The sequence below is a fragment of the Cladophialophora bantiana genome (genome assembly GCF_000835475.1).
Source record: "Cladophialophora bantiana CBS 173.52 unplaced genomic scaffold supercont1.24, whole genome shotgun sequence".
In the NCBI taxonomy this organism is placed as follows: domain Eukaryota; kingdom Fungi; phylum Ascomycota; class Eurotiomycetes; order Chaetothyriales; family Herpotrichiellaceae; genus Cladophialophora; species Cladophialophora bantiana.
This window is the reverse complement of record NW_015971598.1, coordinates 131,518-144,825: the sequence shown is the minus strand read 5'-3', so window position 1 is coordinate 144,825 and position 13,308 is coordinate 131,518. Positions and strand designations below refer to the sequence as shown.

Genomic DNA, 13,308 nt, shown 5'->3' with positions numbered 1-13,308 from the left:
ACACAACTCAAAACTACAGTCCAATTATTTCAGGCATGAAAGTCGGTCGAGCAGGGACCTCTGGATCCCTAGGCTTGGAGCCAAGGTTCAGTGAATATGCTGGTATTCCTGATCCCCCAGGCGCGCACTGAAGGCCGACGGCAAATGGACAAAATCTTGTATCCGCCGCGGCAGAGTAGGATCAAACAGGTGTGGCTGTGCCGTATTCGGCGGGCTATGCCTGAACTCAGATAAGGTGCGAAGTGCTATGACCAAGGCAAGCAAATCCTACAAAGTTCTCCTGGCAAACGTCGAAGTTGTTCTTTCCGTGGAGCCGGCAAGTTGTTGCTCCTGTATTTGACCTCCATCTCGGTTATTCACCACAAAGGCACGATCCATCAAAGAACCTGGCGCGTTTCTATCCCTGAAGTGGCCATCGATTGGTTTCACGAGTGTTGCGCCAACATAAGCTCGTCATCGTTCCGCAAACGGCGCCTTCCACGGATGCTGTCGTAGGGTGACAACAAGGCTTGGGGCAGGAAATCATAGCCAGCGACTGAACGCAGCGATCGAGAGTTTCACCCTCAATTCAAAACTATCTTCAGTCCGTGGCGCCGTCAAAGCACGCTTACAGGCTCCACTTCGTGCCAATGTGGTGATGGCGGATGTTGTCAAGGTAGATTCAATGGATATGAACGGGAAATCTTTTGATCAGCTGGTTTCATTCGGAGGCAAGATTACGAACCTCGAATCTGAAAGAGCTCTACAGACGCCAACAGGAATTGGTCTCCAAGTATTTTTTAACAATCCGATCTTGTTGTCCTCATTCTGGATAGGAAAGACTACTCCTGGCTTGCCGAACTCGCAGCTATTATTCTTGACGTCGAACCATGGCCTGGCTGGAACCATCCTACTCAACCTTGGCCCGCAGGGACATAGCATTTCGCCATCAAGGATCTTCCCGTTTGATGTCACAAATCCGCGGCCACAGAGACAGACTTGCGCCTATAGAATTTCCTCTGGCTTCGTACATGAAATGCAAATGGAAGGAACCGGTGGATCCGATGAGCTTGGGAGAATGTGACGCATCAGAGCAAGATCAAGGTCTGCGATCAGAGCCCGGTCCGAATTCTGAGAGGGTATCCGAGAGAAAGCCTATAGAATTCTTTGAATGAATAGGCCACAGGTTGAAACCAGAGATCTCCCCGGGCCGATGTTGAAGAATGCCACACGCGATTGCAGCTTTTGCTGGAGATATGTTCCTTTTCAAGCGACTTGATACGGGCTTTAGTACAGTTATTGGAAGGCGACGGATCTCCTAAACCAGCACTGGTGGATTTGCACGGGTTACATGACTCTAGTCTGATGGTATGCTCGAGAAATGTGCTTGGAAGGTCAACTTGGTACGCCTCGCTCAGCATTTGTCTGTGGGACTATGGCCGAATGACCCCGCTCTGTTGAGAGTGCTCTGAACGGTCACCGCGCGTGCACTCGAGGCTGCAGCGGCCAGAACATCAATATCGAAGTGATACCAATGTCCAGCGAGAGACGCCCAGACAACTCGACGCGGGGTTTGAAGATGGGCGCTTGGAAGATGGAGCTCTTTGACTCTTGCTCTTTGCATTTGAGCCCGATCGAGAAGATCCTAGACGATCAATCTACAGGATGAACCTCTGAAGATGCGTGGGGGGCTTCGGGAAGGGAGTACTAATTCGGAACAGAACACAATCTATCTATCGTCCTGAGCATCAACGAGGCTGCGTCTCACGTGTACCGTACCTAATTTTCTCCAGGAATCCAGTATTGGTATTATTACCTACCTGTATCGGCGAAAGAGCTGTTACCCTATTCTTTCCCCCCTTCTTCCGTCCCCGTCTCCCGTCTTCTCCTGCTCCTACTGTTTGTTTGGTATCCCCGTCCTCCCTTCCCCTTTCCTCCTCTCTCCAGTCTAGTCCTGTCCTGCCCTTTTCCGCCATCGACCTCCTCACTCGGGGGCTGAGACTCGGTCTCGGTCTCCGAGGCAGGGAGATTGAGATTGATCGGCCCCTTTAGCTTATTCCGCGGATCATAGTGCTTATTCAGCGCGAGCAGATTCGGGAGGTGCTCGGCGAAGACCTAGGTAAATAGTTCTCAGAAGCTGGGAAAATGAGAAAACTGGGAGAGCGGTTAGGGCATCGAGGACCGTTTTTCTCAACCCATCAATCTACCGACCAATCAATTGGTCGGTAGGTCGATATGTGGGCGGAAGGATCTCGGATACCGGATCTCAGATCTCCTCTGACTCTGGCTCTGCCTTTCAGAGGGCTTCCTGAAGGGATTGCATATTTCGATTTGAAGATGTGAAACTTGCGCGATGACACAGCGAGAAAGGGGGCGTAGGTGGTGCTACCTGGCGCTAGATGCTTTTGGGCACCGGGCTCCCCGGGGGGAGGGGTTAATGAATGAATATAGGTATGAAGGAATGCCATATACTCACGTCTTTCAGGCCATGATACTCCTCCAATGCATTTGGCGCATATCTGACAGGCTCGCCGCCCTCTTGTTGCCCGAGTATCATCCCCGGCGCGTCCAGACAAAGCCGTCGCGCTGCTGCGACGTCGTCGTCGTCATTATCATGTTCTTCTTCTGTGCCTTTACCGGCAGCATCGGCGTCGCACCCTGCCGCGCAAATGATTGTGTTTTTCATCCCCTTTGGCCTCGGCCAGGCCGATCCAGAAGGACCGCTCGCCGAGTCCCGCGTACACAGGCATTCAAATACAAGTTGTGCGCTCTTGGCTATCGCGCCGCCGGACGCCGCGCCGACGCGGTCGAACCAGCTCACTGCGTTGAGGATGGTTTTCTCGGTAAGCGTCGTGATGGCCAGGGGCTGCCAGTATATTTTGAATCGGCCTTTGACGGAGGTAACTTATTCTGTAATTGTTCCACCACCCCTAGAACAAGGCACCGGGTGGAGGGGTTATGTTTAGCTTTTTGCTCTCTCTCTCTCTCGGATTCCATATGTACCTGTAGAGTTTTGTTTTCTTTGGCTGCTTGATTGGGTGTCTGTCTGTCTGTCTGTCTGTCTGTCTGTCTGTCTGTCTGTCTGTCTGTCTGTCTGTCTGTCTGTCTGTCTGTCTGTCTGTCTGTCTGCTGCAGAGCTCATACCCCTCACTGCTACAGCCTGATATGGATTGGGAAGAATTATAACGTACCATGCATCCGTGAGACGCCCCGGAGGTTGGTGACTTTGGTCATATCCAACGCAGCGGGGATCGTTAGAGCCCATTTGAACCCTCCCTCAGACCTTCCGTGCTCCTCGCCCAGGGAGTCGAATGCTTGCACGATGAACCGGTCATCCGTGGCGCCCATGCGCGCCGCTTGTTCTTACCTCACCACCTACAAGTCCATGGAGACTTGTGGGGAGAGGGTGGTCTCGGAGAGGGCGTTCATGGTCGCAATGCCCCTCGCGATAAGAGGGAGCTGGCAGCGAGGGATGATGATGGCCAGCGTAAATGTCCTGGGGCATTGGATAGGCATGGAGTTTGAACCTGGTGACGACGCAGAAACTGGCTCCGGCGGCTCGCAAAGCCGACAACAGGTCAGGTTCGTCCGAGGCCCAGAGGACGGTCCCGTCCATCCTGACGACCTCGGCGTCGAGCATGTTGTCCGGGTCGGAGGTGTTGCCGTACTGGCGGGCGAGCCAGGAGAAGCCGATCGAGAGGATGTTCCCTCCGATCCCGAGGGCTGGTGTTCGTGCGGCGATCACTATTCCCGTAAGATGGACACAATCTTCAGTTAGCCTTAAGCTAGCTCGCGTGAAAGGGGGGATCCTCAACTTCAATACCTACCGTGATGATCGGGAGCTTCCCTCTCCATCTTGTCATAATAATCCCTCCAAAGCTGTCCCGCGCCCAGTGTCAAAATCCCGTTCTCGTTATCAGAGTCAAACTCGTCAAAGAACTCCATACTAATGACCACGTCCCTCGCCGACACCGAGCCGTACCCGGAGCTGAGGACGGCCATGTGTAGATCAGTGTTTGATAGGTATCGTAGGACCTTTGACAGAGATTGCGTTGAACTGGGCCAGACAACGAGGCGCGGATGGAGGTTTTTTTAAGCCGCCCATGTTAAAATGTGCAACTCATAAGGCTCTGATGGCGGTAGTATGACTTTCGACTTGGAGAGCAGCGATCCAAGATGCGCCAGCTGTTCAGTTACGGAGTCTGACATCGTGATAGGCGTTTTATCTAACACGTTGTTAAAAGGCTGGGTAAGGTCTGGCCTCGAGCGAAGATGGTCGCGGAAATGAGCTCTGATAGCCCTCTTTGGAATTGCCCGAAATTTTGTCGCGAGTACAGGAAAGGCCTGAAAGGAACTGAATTGTGGACAAACCTGTCCCTTTGATTGTTATTGACAGGAACACTAAATAAACTCTCGGTAGCAAGGCCCGCGATCAGTTTTGACCTCTGTGGTTGTAGAAGTGCATGATTACAGCTCGTCAACCCAGAAAAATCTGTGGGAGAATGAGCGTAATGAATGAGGTGGGTGTTCACAAGCTAGATAAGCAGTCTAAGTGTCCAAACAGGACAATTTGGATTGTAAGGTTTGCAGAAGGCCATCTAAAGAGTCTCTATTGGGAGCTTGTCGCGCTCCGTTTTCCATTGCGTTGGGGGGCTTAGGCTTTGCGCAACAAATTGTGGTATTGCTGGCCTGATCAGCTTACTCACCAAGAAACCTCGCTCCCGACAAGATATTTGATTGACTTCGTGTATTAGGCGAGGCCATAGCTGAGGAAAAATGTCTTATGCGGCCAACATCGTCCGAAGTCAAGGTATTGCCTGGAGAGGGAAACACAGGGTGTGAGTGGATACAGCCTCGGGAGTGCACAAGGCTGAGATCATTCAGGAGTCGACCAAAAGGCAATAAAGTAAACTTTGAGCAATACACTCCTTTGGGATAGGGTATTTTCCTTGTTGATACATGAGATTGAGTCTCGCTTCTTGGATCGCAAGCGGGTAAGACCAAATCTTTTAGTGAAGCCGGTCAAGGCTTCAGGATATGGCTGTTGCGATGCCTTCTGATGAACCTGCTCAACATATTACTGCGCGGTGTTAGAATTTCTACCTTATTTCTCGGCGCAACTTGTTAGCGCTTAGAGCGGTTGCTGCTAAACCGTGGTGGCAAATCTGCAAATCGCCGACCCATAGAGGCGCAGCGAAATACGAAGTTCTTTCGCCGTGTCTGAACCGCTTCGTCAATGCTTGCATAGTAGAGCCGACTGACTCGCCGGAAGCAAGCAGGGCGGTAGGACGACACAGCAAGTCGTGATCAGTAGTGGACGGGTGAGTCCGGATGACGAAACTGTCGCTACCAATTTCTCCTCCCGCCTTTTCCTCTTCCACGGCCACCAAACCCACCACCACCACCGCCTTGATCGAATCCACCAGCTCCTCCACCCCCACCCCCGGCAAATGAAGCAGAAGGTCCAGTGGGAGGCTGCGGCTGGCCCATCATCGCCGCTCCTCCACTTGCCATGAATTGCATGAACTGAGAAGGGTCCATACTCGTCGGATCCAGACCTTGGGACGTCATTGCAGCAAACATTTGCTGCATCTGGGCTTCGTTGGGCATTACCATTTGTGACATATCAGCTGCGGGCGCACCTGGCATGGGGGGCATTCCTGGTATGCCACCTCCGGGGATACCTTCTACAAATGCTTTCATTTGTTCTGCTTGTTGTGTGATCTCTTTCACTTCTTTGGGCATTTGTTGCTGCTTGAGGCAATAAGATGCCCATGTAAATTCATCAAATCCGTAGTTGAAGTAATCTGTTATATCTGCACCGGGCTTGCGCCACGGCTTGGACGATTCCGAGGGAAAGTCAACGTCGAAGTCTGTGGACATGATAGGCTTGCCCGTGGCTGGGTGTACGGGATTCCCGTTCGGATTGATCTTGGACGTATGTCGAGCCGGGTAGTCGGTGCCAGGGCGTTCATTAGGGGGTTGGGATCCGCCTCTTGCGTCTGCGGGCGTTCCTGCTTTCATTGCTGGCATTGGTGTCGACGACGATTTCCGTATGTCTGCCCCAGCTTGTCCAAGTCCAGGCAGTCGCCTTGTCTGCGAACCTGGTGCTGAGCTTGGCTCCGGCTTTAGTTCATCTTTCACATCAATGATGAAGTCGACATCATCCTGAATGCAGTCAGCCTCTCGCGATCTCTGATTCCTGAGGTATATTTCATACCTCGTCGTCTTCCTCCTCCACTTCCTCGCCCTCCTCTTCGTCGTCCTCTGCATCCTCCATCTTCACCTCACCCTGGTTCGTATGCCCGTTCGTCTCGTCGTGCTCCGGATAGATATCATCTTCGTCCGAGTCCATCATCTTGTCAGTCGAACAATGCTCTCTGAAGGTGAGGAAGGGGTGGGCTGGAGGTTGGTATTTGGCTGGGGAATTGATGAAGCGCAGGATGTTTGCCTTGTTTGCTTAATTTGCGCTGCAGCTTGGAAAGTTTGCGGCATTTCCTGTCCAATCATTATCGGAGCTCGATCGAGGAAAGTCTACCGAGTAACGAGCGGATGGTTCGAGAAAAAGTCCCCGGAAACCTTTCAAAAGTGATCATCTGTTTACTTGTTACAGACCTTTGCGTGAATCTACCCTCCCATACCCTCGTCGATCCAGTTTCCCGCTGAACCTTTCCAATCACGTCAAAATGGTAAGTTAGTTTTCCTCTAGTAGAAGCTTCAAATGCTTCTATTGCGACGCAGTTCCTCGCAAATTCAGTCGATTGACAAACACCTCTACAGACTACCGCACTTAAGAGCATCCGATCCCTCGTCCCTCTTCTCGACCGCGTTCTAGTCCAGCGAATCAAGGCCGAGTCAAGAACAGCTGCTGGTATCTATCTCCCCGAGAGCAGCGTCAAGGAGTTGAACGAAGCAAAGGTTTTGGCTGTGGGACCCGGCGGATTCGACAAGGAGGGAAAGAGAATGGCAATGAGCGTCAAGGAGGGCGACAAGGTTTTGATTCCTCAGTACGGCGGAAGCCCTGTGAAGGTGGGAGACGAGGAATACCATTTGTTCCGAGATCACGAGTATGTCCGAATCGTAGGTTTGTCAAGGAGGCATCTTTGTGCTAACAGTATCAAGGCTCCTCGCAAAGATCAACGAATAAAGGCAGCTCCGATACCTCCCAATGCCAGAGTCCGGCTCCTCAGACAAGCCCATTTTGCTGCTCCACGAGCATTGAAAGGACAGACTCTACATATGTACACCATGTATCATCATCGCAGTACTCCTGCGTGTCAACATCAAGCTTGCGACCGTCCGACATGAGGCAATGCGGAAGAAAAAAAATTTTCAGTTCCAGCACGAGCGAAAAGCGCCGGGAGTCTGTCGTGCATTTTTGCATATACCTTGTGTAGATTCGAAAGGGGTACCAATATATTTGCCTTCTCCGCTCATCATGCATTTCCTCACGTAGCACCCCTTGGCCGTGACTTTGACCGGCTCTCCTCTCTGCTCCCTGCAGAAGCGCCAGTATTTCCTCCATGCTTTCCACTGCTTGGAATGTCCCTGACCTCCAATTCTCGACCAATAACTTCTCTAAAATCTAATCCGGAATCCCCCAACATCTCCCTCTCATGCTGCCACACGACGTCCATACATTCTCTCCACAACTTCCCCTGCTTCTCAATGGCACTCAACTGCCTCACCAACAGTGTGTTAAACGTCTCCAAATGTATATCCGCCCATTTGACACACGCGCTGATCGTCAACGGCGAAAAGGCAGCTTGATAGATAAGCACAGTGTTTTTCACAACAGTGAAATACACGTAAGAGATGGAGAAGACATAGCGATGCAGATCGCCTTCGAAAACGCATTGTCGGGCTCGTTTGGTCAGTGTTTCGCTTCGGGCGTTAAGGTAAGCTTCTCTTGCGCGGTCCTCAAATCCGAGGCGGATGAGATAGCCGACCTTGCGTTTCGTGGCTTCCACGAAAGACGGGGTCTCGATCAATTCTCGACAGAGCACGGTGGCGAGCTTGCCGGCGCGCTCGTCGACTTTGACGCTGATCAACTCTTGTGCAATCGAATTACCCTTTAAGCTCTTGGCAATCTTGCGCAGTTTCTCAACCTTTTCGACGGCTTCGTCGAAGCGTTGTAGCGAGATTTCAATGTCCAAATCGTCAATTTGTCCCTCAACCCAGCGGAAATTCTGTTGCCGGCCGTCCACCTCGATGAGGATGTCGGGCTTCTCCTTGGAGGAGTTGATGCTCTCGATGATTTCGGTATTTTTTGCCGACGCCGGGTCGCGAGCTGCGAAGTAGTTGAGACTTTCGGTTTGAAGAGGCTTGCTTTGCTCTTCCTGTGTTTTGGCGGCTTTTCGGACGTCTTCGGTTGCTTTTCTGAGCGCCATCAAGAGAGCCCCTTTGGCTTTTTCGTCACGCTTCTCGTGTCTGTAGGTGAGCGACCGTCCACCAGATCTGATCGCCAGCGCAGAAGCAATAGCTTTTTCCTCAGCTGGTGTCCCGGCCCCGCCATTTGTCACATTGGCTGCCATATCGATGATTTCAATGTCTTGGAGTGGCCAGCATTCCTCTGCGACCAGTTTAGTAGGGGCGGGACCTTGTTGAGGTGAATTAGGGTCTACCCGCTTGCGCTTCTTGGACGCAACAAGAAGATGATCGTTCAAAAGCACAATATGGACCGGCCGCTTTGGTTTCCAAGTGGCCGAGTCCAGCTCGATCCAGGTGCCCGTTTCTGCCACGATGTGGCGGCCAGGTACCGCTGGCAAGAACTTTTGAGATTTCTCGATATTCTTCCATAGTGCCTGTAGCTGGATATTCCACATCTGCTCTAAATTTGCGACCGAAGTCCTGTTCGTATTTCTTCTGGATAGAGAGCCGCCATTGAGCTCGGGTGATAAAGGGCTGCTTGCAGAGCCTGTGTTCCCTGTTCCCAGTGTGCCGGTCAGCTCCGACATGAGGCCCTGTAGGATGGCCATCTCGGCCTTTAACTTTTCCGCCTCTTTGCTGATCTTGATGAATTGTGTTCTGTTCTGATAGACGCTTTGCTGGAGCTCTTGAGAGTTGCGGTTCTTCAGCCGCTGCAAATTGTTCTGATATTCTTGAATATCTTGTTCTGAGGCATTGGAGAGGAGCTCGGTAACATAACGTTCATGTTGGAGGTTCGGGTCTCGGAGGGCGTCGTTGTCGACGACAAGTGGACGTGAGGCCGATCCTACTCCTGGTCGACGCGGAGAACCACCTCCAGAACGGCGCTTGAGGGTGCCAGGTCCAGGGAGGGAGGGAACAGCTGGGACTCCAGCGTTGCTAAAGTTGGGGAGTTGGTTATATCTTGTCGAGTACCGGCGTTTGACAAGGTCGGATGTCTCGGTAGGAGCATCACGTTCTCGCGGTACCGTCAGGGTGCTGCCGGACTTGTTCTGTGAGGGGAGTCCTGGTCTTCCAATTCCTGGGCCAGAGGCATTTTGAGGTGCACTGATGGTTGGGCGGTCCTTGCGTTTCTTCCTCAACGTGAGACCTCTTGGATCCATCGCGATGATTCAACAGGAGACGAATGTAGCCAAAGAGGCGTGGCAGGGGAGCGATTCAGAGCCTGACGCGGTAGATTGGACTTGCTCGGATATCACCCTGTTTTGACAGGAAGGTAGCGCCAAGTCATTTATTGATTGAGAACGCTGAGGTTGGGAGATGGCAAGCAGCACGTCCTCGCATACCGCAAGCTCGGAACAAGGTACGAGGTACTCCGTACAATGACGCCAAGCGCACTTTGCTAAATCCATGAGAAGAACAAGCTGCTTTTACAGATGTAATTACTAGCGCCTTTGCAGGAATCCCCGCCCCCAAAAAAGGCCCCCACTAATTCCGCTATAGTGCTTAAGTTAGTAGTCTAATACTTCCCCAAAGATAATATGTACGTTTAGGTAGGTTTTATTCTGTGTTGATTTGCCTATGAAGCGTTTTGTCCTTTACTATCTTCTCACTATCCCCTTATTGTGTGAGGCGCCGCCTTATATGGCCAGCCTTGCCTGAAGCGTCCAACGCCCAAGGCAAGTCAACCGAATGAGACAACCTTGGGGATAAGGCTGAGTCAGGTCACGCGAACTATCAAAGAGGAAAGAATTATCTCGCATTCCAGACTTCGTCCGGGGTGGAATGATAGAAACCGAGTCCTCTGTTCTGTAGCTGCTAACGGCGTTTGTCCGCCTTTGCAGGCTCACTCACAGGACCAAGCGGCCTTCTACAAGTAGGTTATCAATTAGGCTGGTTGGTTTCGGCTCGGGACTTTGTTTGGCGCAAAACGTATGAAGAAGGGTAATCACGCCTCTCCCTGACACGACAATTTGTAGCGAAAGCCCAACATGCATAAAATGTCTCATTGTCGCTGTTCTGGGTGCGATACTGGTACGGCAAGCAGTAGAGTACTAATGAATGGAGAAATAGTGGATGTAACTCGGGAGGCCCGCACCTTCCGCATCGGCATTAGGCCTTCTTGGCCCCCACAAGAAGATAACCTTAACTGGCCTTAAGTCACAACCATCATCACTTGGCTAGTTACCCACTTGCCCCTTTTTGGAGACAACAGCCTGTCGAGCATGTATAGTCGAATGATGATTGTCTGAGATTGCATCTGGCCAATGATTCGGGCTGGAAGCCTCGCAAAAGAAAGATCGGGGTTGCCATGCTACCATCCATGCTACCATCCATGCTCACATGGAGGCTAAGTTCTTGCCTTGCCCTGATGCAGCGACTCAACCTCGTCTCCCCATTCGCCCGTCGCGAACGCCTATCTCTGCAGCTCTCGCGGACGTAGATAGAGCTTGGGTTGCTTATCGCCCTCTAAGCTCAATGCTTGGTTGTCCTTTATCTTGGACGACTTTGCCCTCGTGGCTGGACTCCTCTAACCTTCACCTTTTCTCTTGAATTTCTAGAAAACCTTGGAACGCGACCTCGTGGAAGTTCCAAGATGAGCACCGGGAAAGAGAGTCTCTCTCTGCAGGATCCAGAGAAGGTGGTCAAGGCTGGTGATGCCGAACCGGCCAGTTTGGGCGAGCATTTGCGTGGGCGCCAATTCAGCGTCGATGCCCACGATGTAGCCATTGTCGAAACCGATCAAGGCAAGCTGCACCGGAATCTGCAAGGGAGGCATATGCAAATGATTGCCATGTGAGTCCCCTTTGCTAAATAGTTCCTCCTCTGAAAGGCATTCCGGAGTGTCGAGCTTTGTCACTCTTTCGTCGCTCGAACATGTCATCCCCCTTGTGTCTGAATGACTTGTACCGATGAAGATGCTGATTTGACTACAGCGGCGGCGCTATCGGCGCAGGTCTCTTTATCGGAAGTGGTGGTGCTTTTCAGACTGGAGGTCCTGGTGCCGTGCTGATCGGTTTCATGATCATTGGTGAGTGCCAGACGATTCAACTTTCCATTGACAATTCTAATGTTTCACAACAGGTGGCATGATGTACGATTCACCAATTCCTGGTGACGGATCTCCCGTGGCAATATTCTAACCATCGTGTTTAGATACCTCATGATGCAAGCGCTGGCCGAATTGGCTGTCATGTACCCCATCAATGGAGCATTTACCATGTACATCTGCAGATTCATTGACCCGTCGTGGGGATTTGCTTGTGGATGGGAGTACGGCATAGGTTGGCTCACTGTGCTTCCTTTCGAAATTTCGGCAGCTTGCAATGTAAGAATGATCCTGGGCATGTTTGATCAGATCTGACGCCAACAAGATCATACATTATTGGACAGCTGTAGAGAACGTCAACGACTGCGCTTGGATCATACCGCTGCTTTTCCTCCTCACCATCATCCAGTACTTTGGAGTGCGAGGCTATGGAGAGGTGGGTGATTACACATGGATGATCAGTATTCGCTACTCACCAGATTAGGTCGAGTTTGTCCTCAGCACAATGAAAGTCATTGCCTGCGTGGGATTTATGATATTGGGAATCATCATCGACTGTGGCGGTGTACCAACCGACCATAGAGGCTACATTGGGGCCAGATACTGGTATGGATATTTTTGTGAGATCTGGCCGACACGTACTGACTGGATGGACTTATACTAGGCATCATCCATACGCTGCATTCCTCAATGGCTTCCATGGATTCTGTACCGTCTTTGTCACAGCCTCGTTTGCCTTTGGCGGAACCGAACTCACTGGACTAGCTGCTGCCGAGACTCGGGACCCTAGGAGGGAAATTCCCAAGGCTTCGAGGCAGGTTGTCTGGCGCATTTGCATCTTCTACATCATCAACCTCTTCCTTGTTGGCCTGATTGTCCCTGCAAACAGTCCGCTCTACAGCGGTGAGGGAGCCGAAAGTCGGCACTCGCCGTTTGTGATTGCTATCCAACTTGCAGGCATCAAAGCACTCCCGTCAATCTTCAACGCCATGATTTTGATTTCTGTGATGAGCGTTGCCAACTCGTGCACGTTTGCCTCGACCCGAACCTTTCAAGCGTTGGCTCAACATGGTAAGCCTTACGACATCCAGGCCAAAAAAGGCCTTAACGCTGACTACCGTGGACAGGCATGGGCCCAAAGTTATTCGCCTACGTCGATAAGAAGGGCCGTCCCGTTGTCGTCACCATCCTTCAACTTCTTTTCGGATGTTTGGCGTTCCTCAATCTGGATAAGACTGGAGGAGGCAACGTCTTCAACTGGCTCCTCGCACTGTCCGGTCTCTCTTCGTTCTTCATTTTCGGCAGCATCGCTGTAGCCCACATCCGCTTCCGGGCCGCTTGGTAAGATGGTCCCAGTCCTCTTTCAAAAACGTCAGTGTTTCAACTCCCCTCTAAATCTATATTTCGCAGGAAATACAACGGCCACAGCGTCGAGGAACTCCCCTTCAAAGCCGCGTTCGGCATCTACGGCTCTTACGTCTGCGCCATCATGAACTTCGTCTGCTTGGCCGCCCAGTTCTACGTCGCCCTCTATCCAGTCGGCGGGCCCTATCTGAACGCCAACCTCTTCTTCCAAGCCTATCTCGCAGGCCCGTTCCTCCTTTTCCTGTACGTCCTCTGGAAGGGCTATTCCTGGTTCAAGGTCAAGGAGCACCGTCCGTTGTACGTCAAGATCAAGGATATCGACATCTACACGGGCATGCGCGAAGGACAGGCTGAGCTCATCAGCGGGCCGGGAGTCACGGCGGAACAGCGGAGGGAAAGCATCGTCGAGATTCAGGCAGAGCAGAAGAAGAACGGCGTCATGGATTGGACAAAGGCTGTCGTCAGATCTGTATTCTAATCCGATCCAAGCAAGTGGGTCTCGGTTCAGTCAACGTCAACTGCACTCTGAAACCCCTCGAATTGAGGCG

General features: G+C 51.8%; 5 protein-coding genes across 5 annotated transcripts; 2 read left to right on the top strand and 3 right to left on the bottom strand.

Annotated features, from left to right (window-relative positions):
- Positions 1-1,824: 1,824 nt before the first annotated feature.
- Z519_11823 (uncharacterized protein) lies at positions 1,825-3,981 on the bottom strand (the record flags this gene model as incomplete). Its single annotated transcript, XM_016769533.1, has 5 exons — positions 1,825-2,094; positions 2,456-2,883; positions 3,171-3,293; positions 3,352-3,723; positions 3,807-3,981. The coding sequence occupies 5 exons, from the start codon at positions 3,979-3,981 to the stop codon at positions 1,825-1,827; spliced, it is 1,368 nt and encodes a 455-aa protein (XP_016614169.1).
- Positions 3,982-5,325: 1,344 nt separating this feature from the next.
- Positions 5,326-6,337, bottom strand: Z519_11822 (uncharacterized protein; the record flags this gene model as incomplete). Its single annotated transcript, XM_016769532.1, has 2 exons — positions 5,326-6,147; positions 6,200-6,337. 2 exons carry the CDS (start codon positions 6,335-6,337, stop codon positions 5,326-5,328), a joined length of 960 nt encoding a protein of 319 aa, XP_016614168.1.
- A 328-nt stretch (positions 6,338-6,665) lies between these two features.
- Positions 6,666-7,126, top strand: Z519_11821 (uncharacterized protein; the record flags this gene model as incomplete). Its single annotated transcript, XM_016769531.1, has 3 exons — positions 6,666-6,668; positions 6,760-7,046; positions 7,102-7,126. The coding sequence occupies 3 exons, from the start codon at positions 6,666-6,668 to the stop codon at positions 7,124-7,126; spliced, it is 315 nt and encodes a 104-aa protein (XP_016614167.1).
- Positions 7,127-7,427: 301 nt separating this feature from the next.
- Positions 7,428-9,509, bottom strand: Z519_11820 (uncharacterized protein; the record flags this gene model as incomplete). The annotated part of the gene is made up of 1 exon (XM_016769530.1): positions 7,428-9,509. The coding sequence occupies one exon, from the start codon at positions 9,507-9,509 to the stop codon at positions 7,428-7,430; it is 2,082 nt and encodes a 693-aa protein (XP_016614166.1).
- A 1,433-nt stretch (positions 9,510-10,942) lies between these two features.
- Positions 10,943-13,238, top strand: Z519_11819 (uncharacterized protein; the record flags this gene model as incomplete). Its single annotated transcript, XM_016769529.1, has 9 exons — positions 10,943-11,142; positions 11,283-11,377; positions 11,431-11,440; positions 11,503-11,674; positions 11,721-11,831; positions 11,880-12,001; positions 12,060-12,466; positions 12,523-12,736; positions 12,806-13,238. The coding sequence occupies 9 exons, from the start codon at positions 10,943-10,945 to the stop codon at positions 13,236-13,238; spliced, it is 1,764 nt and encodes a 587-aa protein (XP_016614165.1).
- Between the last annotated feature and the right edge of the window lie 70 nt (positions 13,239-13,308).